At 37.2% G+C, this 26866-nt stretch overlaps 1 protein-coding gene across 1 annotated transcript in view; it reads left to right on the top strand.

Moving 5' to 3' along the window:
• The window catches only part of RYR2 (ryanodine receptor 2), a 725313-nt gene that overhangs the window by 257708 nt on the left and 440739 nt on the right, over positions 1-26866 (top strand). The window contains exon 3 of the mRNA XM_035008528.1: positions 8243-8347. Coding sequence (XP_034864419.1) covers positions 8243-8347 — 105 coding nt within the window. The remainder of the gene's footprint in view (positions 1-8242; positions 8348-26866) is intronic.

Below are 26866 nucleotides of genomic sequence, written 5' to 3' on the forward strand. Positions count from 1 at the left end.
ACCAGGGACTATGATTATTGTAGGAAAAGGTCAGATAATTAGGTTGACCTGGCTATGGTAAAATTTATTTTTTCCCCCAAGTACTTTCAAGCAATGAGCCTGTGAATAGATTCTACCTAAATCTCCTTTTCACAAAACTTCCTGGAGACAGTACTGTTGATCATTAGAAATTTTCACTGTAGGATCTACCAAGGTTGAGCACTATCTTTGCTTCACTGGGATCTTAACAAGGAGCAAGGCTGAGAGGTCACTGATTCAGCAAATATTTGGGCCACACAGTATTTCTGTCTTAGTTATCAGTGTCTACTTACGGTCACGACGATGCCAGTTCCTTGCTGCATAAGTAATGAACATGTGTGTATTTTGCTAACTCTTAAAAAATCTCTTTTGAGTAGAGTGAAACTTTGTGGTGACTTGAACTACAGCAGTGGTTCCACCATTTGCACTAATTTATTTGTTCTTGTGGTTTGTGTATCCATCCATTTACATATATATTCACACAAGTAGCTCCAAACTCTCTGAATTTGGTGGTGAGACTTCAGCTTTTTTAAATAAATTTTTTTAAGGGTTGCCTGGGTGGCGCAGTCAGTTAAGCATCTGCCTTCAGCTCAGCTCATGATCCCAGGGTCCTGGGATCAAGTCCCGCATCGGGCTCCTTGGTCAATGGGGAGGCTGCTTCTCCCTCTGCCTCTGCCTGCCACTCCCCCTGCTTGTGCTCTCTCTCTCTCTGACAAATAAATAAATAAAATCTTTTAAAAAAATAGATTTTTTTAAATTTGGAGCTCACATTCCTAGAACATCGTCATGATGTACTTAAGGACTAGAAATGATGTGTTCTAAATGCAAATTACATAAGTAGGCCATTACCTAGAGTCTGGAGAGTTAGGCTGTTATCAAAATTGTGACTGATAGATAGGTTTGACTTAGCAGTGTTTAGAAGCAGGGGGCTAGATACAGTGAACCATTAGTCGCATGTGTGATTTTTAAGATACCTACATGTTGAGGCTTAATTGATGGCAGAAGTCTCTCCTCTGGTTTTGAGTGTTTTGCTTTCAAAATATCATGTACTTGTGTTCTCACCAACAGTGGCTGCAACTCAAGGTGTGTGAACAGACTTGACCTGAGATAATATTCCTTGGTGATATTCGAATGGGAGAGGTGATGCGTGATGGAATGTCAAACTAGTGTACCTCTAGATTTGCATTGACACATTTGAGTCATGTGAATGTTAAAATAATTGCAAAGATAAGATAGGTTGGTGTATCTACTTAATATTATGTTGATACATTGTATAAAAAGATGTGTGCCAATGGGCAAAATGAACGCTGAGCAAATCCTGAGAAACCCTACTAATTCGCTTGGGATTTTCCTAATGAACTGCTGAATTGACAGAGTTATGGCTGTGTGTAGTGGTGATTTACACTAATTACTAGTCATTTAAACCTGCTAATAGATCCTTCCCCACCTGGACCTGTGTTGTCAAGAATGCCAGGTGGAATGACTTGAGTTTTGTTGTTTTTTTTTTTTTTTTTAAGAGATTCAAAGGCTTTAGACCTGGGGGAACCCAGACATATCAGTTTCATCTGTTATAATTACATTTAGCCTTGTATCAAAAAGCTGATCTAAAAGAAGTAGTTTATATAGGATAAGTATTTCTTTCTCCAAGGCAATTTCTTATTAACCTTTGGTGCAAAGTGGGATGAAGGGATAAAGAATATGACAAAAACAAAAAACAAAAAACAAAAAAACCCAACTACCCAGAACTGTGAACTCCCATGGAAAAGTGTGAAGGTCTTGTAATAACCACATTGTCAGGCTGGGAATATGGTGAAGTGTTATCATTGGAGTTCTGAAGACCTGTAAAGAGGGAGAAGTCAACTAAGATTTTTCTTATATCCTGCTTGATATTTCTTTTTACAGTATTTCATGTAAGTGAATGGGATACAACACCATAATTTTATTGGAATGGTAGAATATAAATATATGTTTTTAAAGAATATTATTCCCCATCTGGTAGGTGAAATTTTTGTCTGGTTCATGTTTCTACTTGGCAACTTAAAAAAAAAAAACCCACAAAACTTCATTTTTTGGAGAAGATACAGTTTGGTACCTCCATAGTTCATGGAGAAGTTGACCCTCCGTGGTTATAGTGCCTTGCCAAAGGCCACTCAGCAGATGGGTGGCTGAGCAAAAACAAATCTGTCTCAATCTCAGACCATCTGCTCCACTCTAAAATATACTGTCTTCACATTTCTTCATAGAAGAGTAGCTCTTCTCTTAATTTACATCTCTGTGATTCTGAGCTTTCTATCTGATTTAGGTTTTTCTTAAATTCGGCGGATAAAATCATATTTTATTGGCAATTTTTTGGTTTATAATGCATTGATTTTCTTATTTGAACCTCAGAAACAATTCTTTGAAATATGTTAAGTATTTTGCCACTTAACAGATGGGAAAGCTCAGACTGATTTACCTGAAATCCCTTGGATAGTTATGCACTGGATCTGAATCCTATGTCCTCTGATGCAGTGACTTACTCATTTTCCTATGCTGTCAAATTATCAAGATTGAACACCCCATTAATTTTCAAAATATATTTTGAGATGTCTGAGTTACCCTATAGGTTATGTGGAGCACATTTAAAAGACACTGTAAAAAGGTAAATTAACTTGTCTTTGAATTAGAAATCCAGGACTGCTAAAACAGAAACAAAAGTAGAGATATGTCATCAGGGCTGTAACTACCTATATCCCTCTGTGCAGATTTGCTTATTTTTCCAGCAATAGATGGACTCAGAAATGGAGGTCAACTCAAGGAAACAGTGAAACAATCCACAGAGGCAACTCTCTGTCTCTGAATTTGGTGGTGTAAGCCACCAATTTTTTTTTTTTTTTTTGTAAGCCACCACTTTAGGCTGGTAATGGTGGTTGGGAGGGTGAGGGTCCGAGATGAATAGCAGTGTTATATGGCAGAGAACTTGAACCAATCTTTAGGAGGAATATGGTATATCTAGATTCTCTAGCAGTCATGAAGAATGAGGTAGATATAGATCTCCTAATAGATAATGATCTCTAAAAAATGATATCTAAAATGTATTAATAATTTAAAATATGTAATTTTTACAAAGTGAGTGCATGAATGGGAAAAGCCATTCTGTATACTTGTATATGAGCATATGTATGTAAATGCATAGAAAAAGACCTGAAAAGGTGCACATCCAAAGGTCATCAGACTCCAATTGGTGATGCCTGGGAGGGAGGTTAAGGGAGAATAAATATAATTAAACTTGGAAAGAGGGTTTTCAGTTTTTCGATATTGTTTGAATTTTCAATAAAGAATATGTTTTTATTTATGTGTGATTCAAAAACATGAAGTATTTTCCATAGGGGGTGACCTGGAAATGGATATTGTAGGCTAAAGGAGGAAAAACATGAGCAAAGGTATGAGGATGCTAAAATAGAGTGGTTGGTCACTATGCAGTTTTTATACGTAATAACAAGAGAGATGATCTGTGACTTATGTAGTCCCAAATTATCAGTTGCAGTTCAGTTAAGGTAATGGCATGTTTCAATAGGTTTTTAAATGGATTAGGCAGATATATCCTTGGAAGCCAAATGGTTTGATGGATATCTCAGTTGGAAACCTAATTGATTTCATACAGTCTCTCCAGTGTGAACAAAGCCAGATGCTGTGTGTGGTTCTTCTTGAGAATTTTTTCCCCCATAAGTCTAGGTGATTGTCAGGCAGAGGAGAACAATGACCAGTATGTGTTTTAAACGGAAGAAAAGGTACATAGCCAGGCTGTTAGCTTAAGGTTTCTTATTCTTGTGAAAGTACACGTCTCGATAACATTGGGGTTGTATCCACATGAAGAGTATGACTAACCTTTTGTCTGCTTGCTTTGGGTACTGTTCTGGGCAGCCTAGGTAGACATTTAGACAGAAGCACTTTCTCTGACTTAATTTTTCAGGAAAATAAACGTCATGTATCATGTGTAAGAAGCAGATAGGCATACATGCTGTGCTGTATTTCTTTTACGTTATGACGTGGTCTGTTTTGAAGCACTCAGTAATGTAAAGCATACGACCTAAGGGTTGCTTTTACAATTGCCCCTCATCGTAAGGGCAAGCAACGTGTTTTCATATTGAAGTTGGAGAACTTAAATTTCTCAGTTATAGTAAGACTTGATTGAACAAATGAATGATGAAGGACAAGATGACAGCTTGCAGTTGTTTGTGAGTTCGAGCTCTCACTCCAGAGGTTTATAGAATGTTACACTTTATTTCTTGTGCCTGGTGTTAGGAGTCATTTTGATTTTTGGCCATTTAGTTGGTCTTTAATGAATGAATGAGACCCTTTATTTTCCCCTGACTAAACTTTATTTCTGGGAAGTAGGAACAGAGGCTTAACATAAATGCCATAGTATGGTTTAGCTGTAAAATGTTCAAGGTTATTTGAAGAAACACTCACCTAAATTAAGGAATACTTTTGGTAGTTCACTGTAAAAGGTCACAAGTTAGGGTAATGATTCTGTTGCCTAAAATAACCAGACTTTTTTCCTTTAGAGCAAAACAAAACAGATGATCCCAGAGAGCTCTGATGTATTGTTCCATATTTTCCTAAAAGGGGTAAACAACATTTTCTTCCTGCTCAGCTTTTCTATTACATCTGTGTGTATTTTGAGGAGGAGAAGGGCAAAGTGAGAGGGAGAAGAAGAAGGATGGGTCAGAAGAAAGTGCGTTGAGTCTCTGACGGACAAGAGTTGCCTCTGTGGATTGTTTGTTTACTCTTGCTAACTCCCACTGTCTGGAAGAATATCTTGTAACAGGCATATCAGTCTGTGGCAAAATGAAATTGGTGTGGCAGGATTAATTCATTCCAAATCCATGTGGTTTTCAAGGATCTTTAAAATAAATGCAAGCTGGTATAGTGATCCATATTTTAACATTTTGAGCAAAGTGAAGCATGAAACAATTGAAGTACATCCAGGATATAAACTTTACCAAAAATGACCTTTTCTTGAAAATACTAGAACATTTTGGATATTATGAACAGGGGCATAATTATTGATTTGTGTTTTCAAACACTATTTCTCCAAAGTAGAGTCCATTTAAGAATCAGTTTTAAAAAAATGAGTGGTACTTCATTAGTTGCCAAAGAAAGAAATAACAATATACAAAACTAAGGTTAGTGGCTCCCTTATTTTGAGTTCTTGTTATGTTCTTGACACTGTGATAAGCTCTTGACTTACATTATCTCATTTATGTTTCTCTACGGGGATGGTATAGTTATTATAATTACTATGTCATTTTCCAGGGAAGGAAACCAAAAATAAGAAAAGTTAGCAGGGGGGCGCCTGGGTGGCTCAGTTGGTTAAGCGACTGCCTTCAGCTCAGGTCATGATCTTGGAGTCCCTGGATCGAGTCCCGCATCAGGCTCCCTGCTTGTCAGGGAGTCTGCTTCTCCCTCTGACCCTTCCCCCTCTCATATGCTTTCTCTCTCTCTCATTCTCTCTCTCTCAAATAAATAAATAAAATCTTTAAAAAAAAAGAAAAGAAAAGTTAGCAGGTATTAAGTGGTGAGGCCAGGATTATTGCTTAGGTAACTGTTTATAGAATCCAAGTTCTTAACTGTTACATTATAGTCATTCTGAAGTAATTAATGGATACAGGTCTGAAATCAGTCTGGTGGTGCCCTGGGAACAGTTCTCATAGATTCCTGAGAGCTATGTGTTACATATTTAGGAATTTTGTGAGCTGATGTATAAACTTTGACTTTGAAATCAGCAGTTATTATTTTTGTCACAGAAATGGGCAAATGCTACAAATCAAGGTATTTTTTTTTTTTTGAGAAATTGGTTCACTAGCATACCATTTCATAATATAGGATTCTACTAGCACTGTTTGAGTATAGCTTCCAAACCCTCACATTTTAAATGGATAAGATCAGAATAAATGCTTTGAGTATCAGATTTTTTACCCCGTAGCATTTGTCTTGATTTGATAAATTGTAATTAATATAGTTAGAACTGAGAAAATTAAATTTAAAAGAATTTATTCCTAAATGTCAAAGTAGAAGAGAGGTTCTTTCCTAGCTTCCAGTCCTCTATCTGAGGATTTTGGAAAGAAAGCTCTTGTCTGGCTGACTGCAGATTATGAAGGCAGTAGCTGTGCCCAGATCTGGGAGTTTGTTTTGACGACTAGCTGAGATAGTCTGAGGAGGAATGGAAAGACATTTGGCTGGGGTCACAGAAGCCCATGACAGGAGGATGGCGGATTCCAGCGAGGGAAAGTTCATTTAAAAAATAAAACAAAGCAGAACAAACATGAGTGCCAGGAAGGTTTGTGGGGTATGAGTAACCCCAGTGGCCAAGATGACATGTTCCTTTCCTCCACAAAAGAATTTTAATTCCGGGGGCGCCTGGGTGGCTCAGTCGTTAAGCGTCTGCCTTCGGCTCAGGTCATGATCCCAGGGTCCTGGGATCGAGCCCCACATTGGGCTCCCTGCTCGGCCAGGAGCCTGCTTCTCCCTCTAGCACTCCCCCTGCTTGTGTGTTCCCTTTCTAGCTGTCTCTCTCTCTCTCTGTCAAATAAATAAAATAAAATCTTTAAAAAAAAAAAAAGAATTTTAATTCTGGAACCCTAGCTCTTCATCTTGCCTTGAAACCACAAAGCATCATTGTCTGCGGATAACAATCATTCTAGGGGCGCCTGGGTGGCTCAGTCCTTAAGCGCCTGCCTTCGGCTCAGGTCATAATCCCAAGGTCCTGGGATCGAGCCCCGCATCGGGCTCCCTGCTCGGCAGGGAGTCTGCTTTTCCCTCTCCCACTCCCCCTGCTTGTGTTCCCTCTCTAGCTGTCCCTCTCTCTCTCTCTCAAATAAAAAAAAAAAAAAAAAAAAAGAATCATTCTAGTGGTAGTGGTTCAATTTAATAAATACTTAAACATTGAAAATTGTAATTTTGATACATTATATCAGGTTATCAAATTTATCCCCCTAATGTTCTTTTTATGAAGACGATATTGTCTCACTTACATTTAGTGTTTAATGTATTTATAATGTTCTTCTGTTAAGAAAATCCTCCTGTGAGCATCTTCCCAGACCCAGTTGGATTGCCTGCTGGATCCTGCTTATCGAAAGCAAAAGTCTGCATGCATGATAATGTACTTGTTCCTGATTGGGGTAGTTCTAACTCACCAGGTAGTTCTTACCCTGTTTCCTTCACCACCTTGATAGTTACCTTTTGGGATTTTCAGAATTTATGGGGTTATTGATTGGAGTGGAAGTTTCTTTTTTTTTTTTTATTTTAAGATTTTATTTATTTATTTGAGACAGAGAGAATGAGAGAGAGAGAGAGCACATGAGAGGGGGGAGAGTCAGAGGGAGAAGCAGGCTCCCTGCTGAGCAGGGAGCCCGATGTGGGACTCGATCCAGGGACTCCAGGATCATGACCTGAGCTGAAGGCAGTCGTTTAACCAACTGAGCCACCCAGGCACCCCTGGAGTGGAAGTTTCAAAGGAAGGAAAGAGGAGGGGAAAAGTATGATTGAGAAAAACAATACATACATACACCCATCCATCCATCCATCCATCCATCCATCCATCCATCCATCCCAGGACAGAGCAGAAAATCATATTGCCACAACTCAAGTTAGAGGCCAAATATGTATCCTACTTGAGTAAAACAAAGTAATTGTTTTCTTTATGGATGAAGAGAAGCCTGTGTAAAAGGCTTTTTTGTACCAATTCAATTTTCTATTTATTAACTTCAATATTAGTTTGAGGCAAGTATTTTTCTGTTCTTTATATTTTTTAATGAGCTGGCTGCATGGTAGATTAGAACTGAATGCTTGAGAGTCCAAGAAATCTGGCTTTTTAATACTGCCTTGAAAAATTTAGTTATTGTGACTTTGGGAAAGTAACCTAACTTCTCTGTTTTCTTGTCCGCACAATGATAGTAATAATCCTTATAGACAACCACAGGAGGTGCTGATAAAGTTCTGAGTGCAATGCCTAGGAGAGTAGGCACTCAGTAAATGGTTAGCTATCGTTATCCATAAATTCAAAAATGGATTAAAACGTGTGAGCAGAATAGATAATGTATTTTGATGATTTAGGAGCTGCTATTAGAGAACTGACAAGTACTCTTTTTTTTTCTGTGAATGAAACTGATCTATAATAAGGTAAATTGGGTCTGGTTGCTTGATGGTGGTGGTGATGGTATCTTTTCCTCTTTCCACACAGAATGTTCCCCCAGACCTCTCCATCTGCACCTTTGTGCTGGAACAGTCTCTCTCTGTCCGGGCCCTGCAGGAAATGCTGGCTAACACGGTGGAGAAGTCAGAAGGGGCAAGTACTTAATTTATGTATACTTGTAGTATTTTAATGAACTCATTGACTTGTATGAATGGTTTCGTTCATAGGTGTTGGAGGTTTTCTTTTTGCTGAAATTAAGTCAATGCATTTTACTTGTGATTTCCTTAAGTTTGACTTCCTGCTTTGTCCAGCAGACCTGTGATATCTTAAAGAACTTAAAAAAAAAAAAAAATCCAGCCTCAAGGTGATGTGTGTCATGGAACCTCATGCTTATGTCTGTGGTTTAAAACAGAATCTTTCTTGGAGCAATTTGTGTGTTTTCTTACGTTTTCAGAGCTGTTATTGTTACTATTTTAATTAATTGCTTTATGCATGGCTATTTGTCATTAACCTTTATTTCATTTTCAAATGCCTCTAACCATGTGACTATGTTCTAAGCTTCTTTATGGCAAGTAAAATTTCATGGCACTCATATATTTTAAGTAATAAAATTATGGCTTTAATCAATTATAGTTTTGCAAACATCTGAGAGTTTTCCTCTGAAGATTGAAATTCTTATTCTGTCCCCTAATGACGACATTTTTCTTTGAAATCTGATTTGGTAATCTAAATTTTTTCCATGCTATAACTTGATATGACTGATTTCTGGGCTGCTTTTGTTCTTAACCAATTCATTAAGGTTTAGGATTAAGCAGAGGATGGATGGCCAAATTTTGGTTTCTTTTGTTTGCTTATTTTTTGTACTATAATTACTGTAGTGTACATTTTAAATGAAACTAAAATTTTCTCTTACCATTATTGCTCTATGTTTTACTGTTACGGTTTTTAATCATTGTTCCAGTTTCGATAAGTAAGAGCATTGAAAAATAACACGTAGTTCCACAGAAAATGAGTGATCAGTTAGGATGTAACATTTTCATTAGCCTTGTAATTTTGAAAGATTAGTTTCACACAAAATTTAATTGGTTTCTGCATTAATTCTAAATTCATTTTAAATGTTAATAGTACACTAGTAGGTATCAAGGAGAAACTTTAGTGACTTTTATTTGATATTAGAATAACAACTTCTTTTATGAAAGATCCAAATATATGTGTTTTAACTTTTCAAGTTGATTTTTGGTTACAAAAAGTTTGAAATTACTGTATTAAACTATATAAAATGTTTTTTTTAAAAAGTTCTGTTCTTTAATGCAAAGCTTTTAGAATAGGCTTAAATAGAAGTAAAACATTTCTCAGTTCAACTAGTCGTGTTTCTACCTGGAATAACCTCTTCTGATTTTTAAACATTACTGAGGCATGTCAGCTTTGAAATTCAAATCTATTTTTACAAGGAAAAACCATTTTCTTTTGCCTAAGCATCCAGGAAAGTATGCATTGTCATTTTACTTTGTAGATACCAGCTTATGGATGAAGTGGACATAAATTTAATTTTTATATTGCTAAGCTAATTTTTCTAAATTTAGTGTCTTTGAAAAGATGTTTTATCCCCCTAAAATCATGGGGTTGACCTAGGCAAGCTCTAAATTTTCTGTGTGTCTAGGAAGTGTTAGAAATACGGTTTTAGGAGTTATGCTTTTAAGATATTTATTAGAATTTCTGCATCCTCTCCCTAATATTCTTATTTAGCTATATTTTATTTTGAATTGTTCCCCATCTACAGGTTTCTGTCAGTTTCTAAAGTGGCAGTTTATGTGATGTGTGGAACACCATGTTTTAAAGCTCAGCATAGCTACCGTAAGGCATTAATTAGAAAATGTAAGTTGAGAAGAATCTGCTACAGGGAAGGGACATCTTTCATTGAGCTGAATGTCACTTTTAGATGAGTAACTTTTAAGAGGAAACCACTGTCCAGTAGCTCAAGGGGATCCTATATTTTGGAGAAGGAAAGATACTTTCCTAGATCGCAGAGGAGTTTTGATTATACCCTGAAATGATACTCAAAATACTGAACAACTTTGGCACAGATGTCAATTAATCAGAGTGGATCTCAGCTATAATGCTAGAGGCTAAGTTCTGGAGAGATTTGGGGCTGGTCCCAGGGATGTGGGGGTATCCTGGAGTAGCCCTGGGGTGGTCAGAGTTAGGGAACACTTGGGATCTGGTGCCATGACCATTTACCAAGAAGGAGAGAAGTTCTCCACCTTAGCAACCATCTCAATGGTAATAGTGTAAGCTGGCTAAGTAGCATGTCTGATTATATGCTATAGTGGATGCTTTGGGCACTTGTAGGAGTCAAGTCTTTTGGACTTTATTAGGTATCCATACCCTCATAACTAACTAGTTCTGCTTTGAATTCATTATAGGAACCTATGGCAACCTTGACGTATGTCAAGCAAATTGTCATCTCCAACTTAATAAACTGTGGACAGTAGATTTGCTTAAAGAAAGATCCACTTTTACTGGGAGGAAGTATATCAACAGGGTAATGCCGATTTTCATGAAATCATTTTTTTTTCCTTACAAATCACCAGTGTATCGAAAAGAACCTCACGTATTACCCGATTCCCTAACTCATTCATAATCAACTTTATTTACAAAGCCTTGTCCTTTTTTAAAGAAGTAATTCTTTCTAAATTCTTTGTGTAGTTCAGTAAATTGCATAATACTATTTAATGTCCAAAATGTTGTCATATGCACATTAACAATACGAACACACTTGATGATGATAAGGAAAAAAATTCCATCTAGAACTGTGCCTTTTCTTTTTGTGGTTAACCCGTTTTGCTCATGTTCTTGGGTCTCTTTGAAGAAATGCATGGTTTTCATAAAGCTTTAGGAAAGTAGCGAGAAATTCCCAGCATCACTTGTGCCAAAACAAATCAAGAAAATTACTGATAACAAAAAGATATGTGTAAGATGAAACAAGGAAAAATATTACCTAATTTATGAAGTTTTGATTCCATAAAGTTGCTTATTGTGACCATTAGTAAAATAACTAATATGTTAGTGGCACAAAAGCATTCTGAAGGATTTTATCTAAAGGGATTTTCTAAAATACCTGTTTAATTAAAAAAATGTATAGTAAGACAGATCTAGATCATATGTATATATCCATTGAATATCATTTAGATTTTGTTCTTATTCAAAGCATATCAGTATTAGAGGCTAAGACACATTTATCCGAGTAGCTACTCTTAGAGCCTTTAGAATTTTGAGGGTGGAGATAATACACGTACAACAAGGAGAAAATGACCAGTGGAGCAGTGCCCGTCCCTTGGGGTGAATTTCGCCTGGGCTTCTGTACATGGGCATCCTTGCTTCTGTTACTCCTGTCCTCTCCCTGGGTTTATGTGGTTCTGTGTAACTTGTCTGTTTGTGAACCCACATCTGTCTTTCTCTTCTCACTCTTCTGATTGCTGGCTAGATAGCACAGGGCCAATAGCAGGGCTTTGTAGAATTAGAGAAATATTTTAGAATACCTGCTCTGCTGTGTAGTCGCTCTGTGGCTTTGGGGAAGGTAAGTCTTTATCATCAGGTTTGGTGATGACACATGTAGTCTAATGCTCATATAGCATATATTTAACAGGGGCCATTATTATTATTCTACTTTTTTTCTCATCCCTGTATGTTCCATTGGTAGGACTGTTACTGATTTCTGACTGCCTTTTCCCTGGCCTTGGCGTAGTCCTCCTCTGCCATCTTGGTGGGTCCAGTTCTCTGTCCTCCTTCCTCCAGCATCCCACCCTACTTCTGGCACATGGTTCTGCCAGTTTTTTTTTTTTTTTTTTTTTTAACAACATATAATGTACTATTTGTTTCAGGGGTACAGGTCTGTGATTCAACAGTCTTGCACAATTCACAGTGCTCACCATAGCACATACCCTCCCCAGTGTCTATCACCCAGCTACCCCATCCCTCCCACCGCCCTCCACTCCAGCAACCCTCAGTTTGTTTCCTGAGATTAAGAGTCTCTTATGGTTTGTCTCCCTCTCTGGTTTCGTCTTGTTTCATTTTTCTCTCCTTTCCCCTATGATCCTCTGTTTTGTTTCTCAGATCCCTCATATCAGTGAGATCATGGTTCTGCCAGTTTAACGATGGCATAATTATGTTAAACTATAGAGTCACTGTTGTATTGAATAAAGTTTAATGATTTAGGTGATCTTATCCTTTGGGCTATTTTACTATATTTATGTTAATTCACAGACCTTTTGGATGAACACTTTCTTCACATGGTTGTATTTTTTTTTAAGGTCTAGTTTAAGGATTCCATTTCATAGGAGCACATTATGAAGTGAGAGGGCACATAGTGTAGTGGAAAGAACTTTGTTTTTGAAGTCCGTGCAGTTTATTGAAAAGTCTTACTTTTTCAAATAATTTTAATAATTACCATTTGTTGAAAAGGCATTGCCTTTTTTTTTTTTTTTTTTTTATTGCCATGAGTGTATCAAGTGGCTTACTTGTATATTGTGTTTAGGAGACTGTTTTAAATTTGTAACATTGACTGGCCTTTCTGCCTTTTGGTTTAGTTGTTTCTGAAAGAATTATAAGACCCTATCTCTTGGATTTGCCTTGTGTCCACTTGACTCTATTGGTTCCTTGTTGTTTGAATTTTTATAGCTTGAACCAAGAAAAATTACCTAATATTAAACCAGTATTTGCCCCTTCTATCCTGCTCTTTGGGGAAGTAGGTTAAAATTTATAATTTAGGTGATTATGATTGGTATCATTAATTAATTTATGTCCTATTTTCCTCATATTGTAGGTAATTGGTAGTTTACTATAATTTAAATTACAATAATACTTTAAATATCTATAACATTCAGAATGTAAAATATTAGGAATAAAATCATTCAGTTCTCATCATTCATTTATTTATTATAAACTTTTTGAACATTTATAAGATATACTTTAGAAGGGTCTTTGGATAGAAAGATGAATAATACGTGATTTTTGTCATTAGTGGGTCCACAGTCTAATGCAGGTATAGAAAAATAATTACAGTTTGGTGTGTATTACCATGTAAGTATATACACTTATAGCATAAGCACAAAGAAGGGATTGGGTATGTGGAACTTGTCATTCCTTTGAATTTTCTTTGGACTTTCTCCAATCATTTCTAAGACAAGTAGAAATAATACTAAAAGTATTAATATAAAAATTATTTTAAATTTTTCTCCAAAGAATAATTTGATCTCATTAGGCTATTTTTTTAGAATTCTAATAGAAAACCATACTTGATAGGAGGACAGTGCCTAACATATCCAGAGATATTCTTAAAGTGGTTTTTATGTCTCAATTTACTAAAATGGTTTATTAATTTATATGAGATCCTAAGACTGTTTCATATTTTTAAATTATATACTGTTTGTAATTAAAGGTACAAGATACTACAGTGATTTAATTATCAATAAAAATATACATCAGACTCAGACATGTCCAGTTTTTATGAGAAATGAAGTTCTAGAAGGCAGAGTATTATTAATACAGCTGTGTCATTCTTCTAATAAAACCTCTGCCTTTTTGAAGCATGTACTCAGAATGTCAACGCATCAAGAAAGCCCCTGGCTAAATTTACTGGTAAGCGAGTCTTTTAAAAATACATTTTTTAAACACTGAAGCACCATAAATGAGTTTCTAAAAAGCACCTTTATCAAACAGCGAAGCACCAATTTCAGGCATGTGATTGCATTTAAGATCATTTTATATAAATACAAGAGCAGCAGATGAAGCAGGTCAAGAAGACCTGTGCAGATTTCAGAGTGCTGTGAAGCACGTGGATTCTGGAACAAACTCATCGAGTTCAGTTCTTGGTAATCTTAGGAAAGCTGCTTAATCTTTCTCTCCCTCAGTTTTTCATTTATAAAGAGAAATCGTAATATCTCCCTGATAGTGTTGATGTGAGACTCTCATAACTTAATGTAACTAATGTGTGCCAGCCAACCCCTGCACCCAGGAGACGCAACGGCTGTTACCATTATTCTCGGGATTTTTTGCCTGACTTTGCTTGCACAAGCTCCTACCAGACCTGACTCTTCTGGAGGAAGAACTGTAAACTTTGGGCCAAATTTTAAAATCAAAACAAATAACAGCAAACTTCCTAAATACCTGCACGCTCTGGAGGGTTGGACAAAAGCAGGCAGATTCTGGAGAGGAGTCAGACTCGGAAAATGGGATCGATGTGGATGAGTTTCCTCATTTTTAAGGCTTTTAGCCTGACGGTGGACTAAAGTCAATGCTGTGTGGCAGCTCAGACTCTGAGAGAATACCCATCGTCTCCCTGGAGACAGAATTCGGGGCCTTGGGAAAGTCAAGGAATCATCCTGAAAAAGAGAAATCCATAGATGGGGACCCCTAAATTCTGTGTATAAACTGCCTAGCCTCTTGTGGGTGCTTAAACCATGTGTGGGGGGCAGATGTCAATTCAAATGCCATTGCTAAGGACAATACTGGACTGAGATTTGTGCTGCCACCCAGCATCTTAACAGTATGAGTTTCACCAAGTTAATTATCTGTTAAAACAAATCCCTCCACATTCTTCAGAAGAATATACCAGAATCCAGAATCTTTTTTTTTTTAAAGATTTTATTCATTTATTTGAGAAAGAGAGAGTGTGAGGGGAGAGAGAGAGAGAGAGAGAGATCATGAGCAGGGGGGAAGGGTAGAGGGAGAAGCAGACTCCCGCTGAGCAGGGAGACCGATGTAGGACTCAGTCCCAGGACCCCGGGATCATGACCTGAGTGGAAGGCAGATGCTCAACCTACTGAACCGCCCAGAATCCAGAATCTTAACAGCATTAAAAGACAGGATACAATCCACAATTGTTTGACAAGGAAAGAAACACGCAAATGTGATCCAATCTCAAGAGAAAAAACAACCAACAACAACCCTGAGATGATCTTACCAGACAAAAGTATAAAGAAGCTTATTATAACTATGTTCAATGAAATAAAAGATTCAAATACTTAGAAGAATTATTCGAAGAAACAAAATGGAATTTCTAGACCTGAAAACTACAGTATCTGGAAAGATCACATAGCTAGCATGTGGTATCACTGGGGTACAAATCCATGTCCTCTGGACTCTAAAGTCTTTGCTTTTCAGCTCTTTACTATGGAGTGTCCATGTAATAAAAGTAGTAGAGGAGCCTGAGGGGATATCACTATTAAAGCAGTAGGAAGAAGAGGAGAAGGAGCCTTTGGAAGGCTCTGGAAAGATGGTCTGAGAGATGAGGAAAACCGGGAGAAAGGGATCACAGAAACCACATGTATTAGGTTTCTATAGCTGCTTGTAAAAAAATTACCACAAACCAGATGGCTTAAGACACCATAAATTTATTATCCTACAGCTCTTGAAGTCAGAAGTCTAAAAATTAATCTCAGTGAGCTGCAATGAAGGTGTCAGCTGAACTACATTCCTTAGAGGAGCTCTGGAGAAGAATCTGTTTGCCTTGCCTTTTCTAGTTTACATTCTTGGTTTGTGGCCCATCCTCTATCTTCAAAATGAACTACATACTACCATATAACATTCACAGATTCTGGGGATTAGGATGTGGATGTCTGTGGGGTACCATTATTCAGCCTACTACTTCTGTGATGTAGTTTGAAGATGTTGTTGACAAGATCAGATGAAGATCAGAGTAATCTAGTTGAATAAAGACTGAAAAGTGTACTTTCTTGTAACCAATCAATGTTAATATCAGTCTGTCACATATATATATATATATATATATATATATATATATTTGGTATCAACTCATAGATACACATTTAAAAGACTATTCTCTCAAGAGTTTTTTGAGTCTTCAGTATTTATTGGACATTCCAAAAGTGGATCTTAATGTTTCTTTTATATCCTTATTCTTCTGGTATTTTGGTATATGCCCAGTGGCACTGCATGTTAAAGACATTTGTTCAAGTTCTTGGGCAGATCAGAAATTAAAAGAGTTAATGTTCTGTCCACCCTGGTTGAGTTTTATTTCCATGTTGATTTTTTTTTTTTTTTTCATTTGCTTTCCTTCTCATTAAAGTGAAGTGGGATATTGTGGTGGGAAGATGAAGGGTTAAATAACCTTGCTTGTGATTCATGTAATATAGATTATGTTCTGTACATTATTAAAAGTAAGTTTCTCAGATGGCTGAGCTAATGACTCACTGGAAAAAAGTGAAGTTAACTTAAACACATGTTGTTGTTCATCCATTTTTAAGTATGTTACTGCTCTGCATGTCCTACGTTTCCGTTAAAATACAGAATCAAATGATTAATATTACACTTTTAAATATCATAGCAGTGGATTCCTGACTCTGAAGAGACTGGAGCCAAAGACTGAAGTAGGGATACTTTTTAATAAAAAGAATACCATACTCACAATTTTTATTTTTGCTTCAGCAAGATGCCTGGCTGGAATATGGTTGGGAATGAATAAATTTTATAAATATAAATATGGATACATATATATGTCCTCATTTGTTTATTGCTTGATTAATGATATGTTAAAAGTGACTTCTTTGGCATTAGCTGTAGCAACTTTTTTCTAGACATGTCTCCTGAGGCAAGGGGAACAAAAACAAAAATAAACTGTTGGGAGCACATCAAAATAAAAAGCTTCTGCACAATCAACAAACAACAGTCAGCGAAACTAAAAGGCAACCTACAGAATGGGAAAAGATGTTTGCAAATGACATATCTGATAAAGGGCTAGTATCCAAAATATATAAAGAACTTAACCCAAAAACCAAGTAATCCAAAAAAATGGGCAGAAAACATGAACATTTCTACAAAGAAATCATACCAATGGGCAATCGACACATGAAAAGATGCTCACATCACTCATCAGGGAAACACAAATCAAAACTACAACGAGATATCAACTCACGCCTGTCAAATAGCTAAAATCAGCAACACAGGAAACAACAGGTGTTGGCAAAGATGTGGAGCAAAAGGAACCGCTGTGCCCTGTTGGTGGGAATGCAAACTGGTGCAGCCACTGTGGGATACAGTATGGATATTTCTCAAAAAGTGAAAAATAGAACTACCTTATGATCCAGTAATCCCACTACTGGGTATTTACTCAAAGAATACAAAAACACTAATTCTAAAGGGATACATGCACCCCTATGTTTATAGCAACATTATTTACAAAAGCCAAGATTTGGAAACAGCCGAAGTGTCCATTGATAGACGAATCAATAAAGAAGATGTAGTGTGTGTGTGTGTGTAGATGCGATGGAATATTACTCAGCCATAAAAAAGAATGAAATCTTGCCATTTGCAACAACATAGATGGACCTTGAGGACATTATGCTAAGTGAAATAAGTCCGACAGAGAGAAATACTGTATGACTTCACTTATATGTGGAATCTACAAAAACAAAATAAAAACAAACTCATAGAAAAAGAGATCAGATTTGTAGTTACCAGAGGTGGGATGAAGGAGAATTGGAGGACAGGGGGAGGTCAAAAGATAACTTCCAGTTATAAGATGAATGGTTCTCGTGCTGTCATGTGCGGCATGACGCCTATAGTTAACCTTTACTGTGTGCTGTATAGGAGAGTTGTCAAGAGAGTAAATCCTAAGGGTGCTTATCACAAGGAAATGTGTTTTTCTTTTTTTACTTTCTTTTTGCATTGTATCTATACTGATGGTGGATGCTAACTAAACTTATTGCAATAATCATTTCATAATGTGTGTAAATCAAACCATTATGCTAAACATCTTAAGCTTAGATTACAGTGATGTGTATCAATTATATCTCAAAGCTGGGGGAAAACACATAATTAGTGCCTGCCATGCATGCGATATAAAATACACTTAAATTTCAGTTAAAATTTAAACTCCAGAACCATTTCAATCTTTCATTCTCATAATAGTAATATAGCAGAGTACTGAATGCAAATACTCGCTTCATAATCTTCCTTTGCCCTGAAGACAACCATTGCTAAAAGATTGGTTTATATCCATCTAGAGCGTCATGTACAAAAATATTTTTACATAAATAGGATTATATTACAGACTGTTGTGTCCTCTTTTACCACTTAATCATATATGGTTTAAAAAAAATGACAAAATATCCAAAGGCAGATAATCTAATTTTAATTGATCAGGGCTCCGGCTCAGGTTTTCTGTAGTTCTCTTCACTCTGTTCTCTCTGTTTGCTTAGTTCCTAGGCTAGTTTCCCTGTGATTACAACAGGACTGTAGCAATTTCAGGGATGATCTCTAAATTCAACATCTTCCATAGGCATGAAAAAGCGCTGACTTTCTGTGTTTTTTTGTTTATGAGAGTAAAGAAACCTCCTGGTAGAATTTCCCTCATGGGGCTCCTGGGTGGCTCAGTCGGTTGAGTGACTGCCTTCGGCTCAGGTCATGATCCCAAGGTCCTGGGATCGAGTCCCACATCGGGCTCCCTGCTCTGTGGGGAGCCTGCTTCTCCCTCTCCCACTCCCCCTGCTTGTGTTCCCTCTCTCGCTGTGTCTCTCTCTGTCAAATAAATAAATAAAATCTTTAAAAAAAAAAAAAAGAATTTCCCTCATGCACATTGTTACATGCTTATGACTGTTTTATTGGGGGAAATGTGGTCAACAACTGGCTCAGAGCATGGGAGGGAGAGAAGAAAGGTACATCTACAAAATTAGGTTCTTTTTTTTGGAAGAAGGAAGACATTTGTATGTGTAAGTGAACGTTGGATCCTTTCTAACATCGTTTGCTACAGCACACAGCAGACACGGAGTTAGCATCCTTATGCCTTAATTGGAACTATTTATTTGTATTTGAGATCTCCAGGTTCTTGAGCCAGACTAGGTCTAACAAGTTAGATCCTTATCTAGAAAAAGGTCGAAGTCTATGCTTCAGTTGTCTCCACAGCTGAGAAATGGAAAAGCCATATCCCTTTTCCGCCCAACTGATTCAAGCAGCATTCATTCCACAAAAGTCTATTGAGTTGCTGTTGTGAATTCTGGGCTGGAGCTACAGAGGTAAATAAGAATGAATCTTTGCTCTTGAGAAGTTTAGTGATCTAATCGTGAAGAGAAACTTTTCTCAGAGTACAGAGGAAGGGGCTTCTGATAACTTACCAGCACTATTCCCCCTGTATCTAGTCCTATATCACATCATAAATGGCTGATGTCCTCAAGAGGTAAAAACTGTGAAAAGCTTAATGGATTAGTCTGTTTATATTGCAGACAATTTGATGTTATTATTTATATCGAAACAGCAATTCCCAATCTACTATAACTTAACGTTTTCTTTCCAGAGGCTGATTTCTGTTTTATCTTGCTGTTCAGGAACATCGTTGGTAAAGCACAAATACTGCTCTGGGAATGGAGTTATAATGCAGATACATTAACAGATTACTAACTTGAAGTGGTCCTCCACCAGCATCTTGTCTAAAGCCTCTATACATAGCCTTGTACCTGTCTTTCATCTGTGAACTTGGTGTGATGATTTAAAAGATGAATATGATTATAATCTCCTGAAGGGCATATAGCTGAAAGTATTCACTGAGCAACCATTATTTATCTACTGCTTATGTGAATGTGGATGTTTGTCTGTGGTTAAAATGCGCATCTCCTTTTAGTAGACGTTGTCTATTTTATGGTCTTTCCAAATCCAGAAAGACTACTTTCTCCTCTGAAGCTAAGGATACATGTATTTTTGTGTATTTGAATGATGTGGTTTCCAGAGACTCCAGCATCAAACTCAATAAGGAGGCCAGTTTAATTCACATGTAATTTAATCACTGTGGTACAGTTATGCACTGTTTTAGATTATGAATCTTGAATGTATAGATTATTTTATTTGATTACTGTCAATTTGGGCATCTTCCTCAGATTTTTTTTGTGTTCAAAATTTAAAAAAATATTTTGCACATGGAAATCTTTGATAGCAAATGAATCAGATGGTAAATTTATGTGATAAACTATTCCTGAATTTACTAGTGATTTAGAGACTCATAACCTGTGAGCCAACCGTCCCCTAATTTTTATTCTCTTAAAGTTCTACCTTATTTTCTTAAAACATTCTAGTCTTATTTGATAGAATACTTCTTTCTTTCGCCACTGTTTATCAGATGGAATCACCCATTACTCCTCTCCTTCCTTAACTAGTCCTTCTCCTTAGCTTGCTTGAGTTTTCCCCAAAGCACTCTTACCTTTTGACATACTATGTCCTTCTGTTTTTATTTTTCATTTCTCTTGTTTTTCAAGACCACCTCTCCCCATTAGAGCGTAAACCCCATGAGGGCCGGGCTTTCAGTCTGTTGTGATCACTCGCTCTACCACTAACACGCTTAATTCCTGCTTAATTCCTGCGGGTTTTCCTTTGTAATGTCCAAAGTGTCTCAGTCTGGGTGAGAATTTATGTGGCCATCCCCGGGCATGGTGCCTTTGTGAACCAGATAAAAGTTCTAGTACCTTTCCCCAGAAGAAAACACAGGTAACACGCACACGTACAAAATCTCTCATGTAATTTCAGATGTGACAACTTAAAAGGAAGCTACACAGCTACAGACACGCTCTCAGAAGCTGTTCTGTTTTACAGTGAATCTCAGAGCTGTAAGGGAAAGACAAAGACCAGTGGGATCTGCATAACCTGAGGATTCGAGAGACCAGATGGAACACTGAAGCCAGGACTGGTGGCCAGATGATGTCATGTGGTTTCTGAGGTCATGGTGAGGCCAGCAGCTCTAAGACTTCATGGAGCTGTGGGCCTGTTCTCTACTGGACCAGAAAACCTCAGGACTGGAGTGCAGAAAGCAGCACCCCAGGGGTGCACAGAAAGGGCTCCGTATCATAGCATATCGATTCCCATAGTTCTGGAGAAAGTGAGCCTGACGCAAGACGGGAGGAACATATTGAAAGCATTGCATTATCTGACATGAGAGAAAAATGTCCTGATGAGATTAGACAGTGCAAAGAGAAAAAAAAATGATAGCTCAGTAACAGAAGAAGCCACAGTGAGCCAGGAAAATCTAGCACTTTGTAGGCTGGAGTTAGTTGAATTTGTTCACCCTACAGATGAGTAACCATAGTCTGGGTTCTCTGCAGAGTAAATGGTGAGAGAGTCTGGAAGCCAGGGTTGTTTCTTCCAAGACAGGAGGACAGGATGTAAGTGGAATGTGTGCATTGCAAACACGAGGTAAATGCTTTTTTGCGGAGTTAAGGAATAAAAACAAGGTTTCGGAGTCAAAGATAAAAATGGGATTATCCGTACACGTCCATGGCCTGGAAATTTTGGTTTGTTTCTAACAGTTTGCAGAATTCAAGTGTTAGTGTGTATAACAATTATATGAGTAGGGAAATGAATTCTATCATTTATTTATTCATGAGCTCTAGTTGCTAAACCTCCAGGGTGGATTTGAGGAGGATGCCGCTAAGATATGTAAAGTTGGTTGATTTGTTTGCAGTTTCCCCATAAGGAGTTGTTGGTTCCTCTGAGAACGATTCGAATGTGGATTAGGAAGGAACCTGTGCACGTCGATAGATCAAACCAATCATTAGATCACCCTCCCGCTGTTTGGTCCAGGGTTGCTTTGATGATGTCCTCTTTCTAGGCCTTTGACTTGCGTATGACTGTTGTACAGCTGTGTCCTGTGCAGACTCTAATTTAATTGTTACTGGGTGACCTCAGTGTTTGTGAAGGAATGTAGGCTCTAGTTTTTCTTTGTCTCCCTTTCGTTAGTACCTTCTCCTGTCCATTCACTATCCAAACTGGACTCATTCCCTGAATATGCTCTATTTTCTGCAGATGCCATTTCTTGTATGCTTACCACACTCATACCTCAACTTAGAATCCTGGGTCTTTCAGAAGTTCACCCCCCCTCCCCGGCCCAGTTCTATGCACATGTTCCAAGTGTCTTCTTCTTGAACCCTTTCGTAAAGCTCCAGGCCAGCAGTAATAGTTACACTCACAGAGCAACCCCCATCGTTGGGTGTTTACATTTGCTTACCCTTCTCTCATTTTATATTATGTAACAATTATTTGGTATATATTATATCCACTTTTTTATATTAAAATGTCTTTCACTTATTTTTTATGGAGTAGTTTTCGGTTTACAGAACATTGTTGAGAACATTTCCATACTCCGTGCACTCAATTCCTCTGTAATTATCGTCTTGCGCTTGTGGGGTACATTTGTTACAATTGGTGAGCCACTGTTGATGCATCCTGATCACATAAAGGCCCACAGTTTACATTGGGGTTCACTCTTCATACTGTAAATTCTATGAGTTTTGACAAAGGTTTGATGGCATGTATCCACCATGATTGTGTCATACAGAATGGTTTCACTGCCCTAAAAATCCCTTGTGTTTCTCCTGTTTTTCCTCCCCCGACCACTGGAAACCATTGATCTGTTACTATTTCCATAGTTTTGCCTTTTCCATAATTTCATGTAGTTGGAATCAGACAGTACATCGTCTTTTCATACTAGTTTCTTTCACATAGCAATGTGTATTTGATATTCCTCCATGTCTTTTCCTAGCTTGATAGCTCATTTCTTTTTATTGCTGAATAGTATTCCATTGTATGGAGGCCCAACATTTTATCCATTCACCTATTGAAGAACATCTGGTTCCTTCCAAGTTTTGGCAATTATGAATAAAATTGCTGTAAACTCATGTGCAGGTTTTCATGCAGACATAAGCTTTAAATTCCTTTCGGTGAATACTAAGGAATGTGATTGCTGCTGGATCACAATGTTAACTGTTGTGTGTTTGTTTTTGTAAGAGACTTTCTTCCAAAGCGGCTACACCATGTTGCATTCCTACTAACAATGAATTAGAATTCCTGTTGCTCCACATTGCTGTTGACAATTTTTGGATTTTAGCCATTCTTACAGATGTGTAGTGGTATCTCATTGTGACTTTAATTTGCAATTCCCTGATGGCATACTATGTTGAGCATCTTTTCGTATGCTTATTTGCCATCTGATGGCATACTATGTTGAGCATCTTTTCGTATGCTTATTTGCCATCTGATGTCATCTTTGGTGAGGTGCCTGTGAGATCTTTTGCCAAATTTTTAATTGGGCTGTTTATGTTTCTATTGTTGTGTTTTAAGAGAAATGTTCTCCCATTTATGGCTTGTCTTTCCATTTGGCTAACAGTCTCTGTAACAGAGCAGAAGATTTAATTTTAACGAAGCCCAACTTGTCAATTTTTTTTCTCATGGATCATGCTTTGGTGTTATATCTAAAAAGTCATTGCAAAACCCAAGGTCATGCAGATTTTCACCTGTGTTATCTTCTAGGGGTTTTATTATTTTATGTGGTACATTTAAGTATGTGATCCATTTTTAATTAATTTTTGCAAAGGGTTTAAGGTCTGTATCTAGATTCTTTTCTTTTTCCCACGAGGATGTCCAGTTTTTCCAGCATTATTTGGTAAAAAGACCATCCTTTTTTGCTTAAATTACCTTTGACCCTTGGCCAAAGATCAGTTGACTGTATTTATGTGGGTCTGTTTCTGGGCTTTCTCTTCTGTTCTAGTGATCTCTTTGTCTGTTCTTTTGCCACTCTCACACTGTCTTGATGACCGTAACTTTAGAGTAAGTCTTCATGTTGGATAGTGTCCATCCTCTTAATTTTTCTCCATCAATGTTGTGTTGGCTATTCTGGGTTTTTTTTTTTTTGCGTTCCCATATAAGCTTGAGAATCAGTTTGTCAGTATCCACAAAATAACTTGCTGGGATTTTCTTTGGAAATGCATTGAATTGTTTTGTTAGAATCAGTGTTTTCTTCTTTGCATCCTTCACTTTTTTTTTAAGATTTTATTTATTTATTTGTCAGAGAGAGTGAGAGCAGGAGCTGGGAGAGAGGCAGGGGGAGAAGCAAGCTCCACACTGAACCCGATGTGAGACTTGATCACAGAGTCCTGGGATCATGACCTGACCCTAAGGCAGACGCTTAACTAACTGAGCCACCCAGGCATCCGGCATCCCTCACTTTTTTATAGTAAATGAATCTGGAATTTATTAGCTTATTATATGGAGTTTATTATTACTCATAGTAGATTCATTTAGAGTTCATTTAAGGTTAGTATTTCAGTTGATTTTTTTTCCCCAATAGCTAAGCAAAAGTTTCATCATTGTTCATGACTGATGATTCCCTTTCTTATTGATTGTGATGCTTTTTTAGTCATACATTAAATTCATACATTTCCAAATGTTTCTCTAAATTAAATATTCTGTCATGCATGTCTGTCCATTATTATGCCCAAACAGCACTGATTTGATCACTGTATTTTGGAAATATTTTAATATTTAATCGGGAAAGTTCCACCTTGTTATTTTTTCCCCTCACAAATTGTTCACACTTTTCTTGATGATTTATTTTCCCAATGAATTTACTTGTGGTATTTAATTGAACTTAGTTAATTCTCATGAGAACCTACCTGAAAGAGAGCCACTATAGTATTGGTTAGCACCTATCCATTTGAATTTGTTAACATTAAAGTTTATGCAAGAGCCATTTTGACATATTCTGTGCTTAAAGAGTAAGTAAGTGTTCCTGAGGATTTGGACAAATTCAGAAAGCAATTTAAGGCAGTATTACAGGAACTGTTCCTTTTCTAAAATGGGAATAATTTAGGAAGCGGTAGATCTTAGTCTAGCTTAACTTTTAGAAGGAAAAAAATTGCTTTCAAGTGGATTTTCTAAACTCTTTCCTGCAATTAAGTTAAATGTGTTAGTGTGAGAGATTGCCAAGTTGACTGTATTAAAGCTGTTTCATTGTTTCACAAACTTCCAAAAATATGAAGGTTCTGTCTGATTAAAAAAAAAAATCAGAATAAAGCCAAGAAATTGGACTAACTCAGTGAATTTTACTGGACCTCATTTTTGTGACTTCATTTGCTTAATTAAGTTTATGATGAACTTTTTTTTTTTTTTTTTTCTTCAACTGATAGCAGAAAAGACTTTGGGGTCTCGTGTGGTTTAAAATACAAACCACGTTCGGGCGCCTGGGTGGCTCAGTCGGTTAAGTGACTGCCTTCGGCTCAGGTCATGATCCCAGGGTCCTGGGATCAAGCCCCACATCGGGCTCCGTGCTCTGCAGGAAGCCTGCTTCTCCCTCTCTCACTCCCCCTGCTTGTGTTCCCTCTCTCGCTGTCTCTCTCTCTTTCAAATAAATAAATAAAATCTTTAAAAAAATAAAATACAAACCACATTCAATATTGAAGTATGGGGACATGCTTTTTTTTAAAATTATAATTTCCTCAGCATTAGCACCACATCTGTTCATTCTAATTTAATACTTTGTATTTTCCATTTTAATATTACGTGGCTTACACCTGAGAGCAATTAGGTAAATACCTCAGTTTACAATCCAGTGAATCTTCAATTCTGTTGTTTGTAAATATATACGAAAATTAAAAAGAAAACAGAAATAAAAAATACATCCTTGCTAACTGTTAAAACTAATAGTTACGGGGAGAAAGTGAGTATAAAAATACCCAGCACAGTATCTGTGGTAGTAGGTTCTTAGTAAGTATTAGTTTCTTTTCCCTTCTTGCTGCCAAAGGATAAACTCACTGCTTGTTGAAATGTAATTGACCTATCTACGTGACAATATTTTAATAAAACTGTATAATGTGGATTTCTTTTAATTCCTTATTAAATGGCAGTTGGGTAACTTATTCAACAAATAACTAGGCACCAAGAAATCTGTTTTGTTTTGGGGAGGTGGGAGAAAGGGAACATGTAAACCAAAACAAAGTAGTGGTTTTTTTTTTTTTTAATTTAAATTCAATTAGCCAACATACAGTACATCATTAGTTTCAGATGTAGAGTTCAGTAATTCATCAGTTGCGTAGAACACCCAGCGCTCATTACATCACGTGCCCTCCTTAATGCCCATCACCCAGTTACCCCATCCTCCCTCCCACCTCCCGTCCAGCAACCCTGTTTGTTTCCTAGAGTGAAGATTCTCTCATGGTTTGTCTCCCTCTCTGATTTCTTCCCATTCAGTTTTCCCTCTTTTACCCTATGGTCTTCTGCGCTATTTCTTATATTCCACATATGAGTGAAACCGCATGACAATTGTCTTTATCTGATGGACTTATTTCACTTAGCATAATAGCCTCTAGTTCCATCCATGTTGTTGCTAATGGCAAGATTTAATTTTTTTGATGGCTGAGTAGTATTCCATTGTGTGTGTATGTGCGTATATATATATATACACCACACATCTTCTTTATCCATTCATCTGTCGATGGACATCTGGGTTCTTTCCATAGTTTGGCTATTGTGGACATTGCTGCTATAAACATTGGGGTGCAGGTGCCCCTTCGGATCACTACATTTGTATCTTTGGGGTAAATACCCAGTAGTGCAATTGCTGGGTTGTAGGGTAGCTCTGTTTTTAATGTCTTGAGGAACCTCCCTACTGTTTTCCAGAGTGGTTGCACCAGCTTCAATCCTACCAACATTGTAGGAGGGTTCCCCTTTCTCCAAATCCTTGCCAACATTTGTTGTTTCCTGACTTGTTAATTTTAGCCATTGTGACTGGTTTGAGGTGGTATCTCATTATGGTTTTGATTTGTATTTCCCTGATGGTGAGTGATGCAAAACAAAGTAGTTTTAAGTTATTTTGGATTTTTAGTGTTTGAGTTAGACTTGTTT

Source organism: Mirounga leonina, unplaced genomic scaffold (genome assembly GCF_011800145.1).
Source record: "Mirounga leonina isolate KUSES-001 unplaced genomic scaffold, KU_Mleo_1.0 Mir_152, whole genome shotgun sequence".
Lineage (NCBI taxonomy): Eukaryota > Metazoa > Chordata > Mammalia > Carnivora > Phocidae > Mirounga > Mirounga leonina.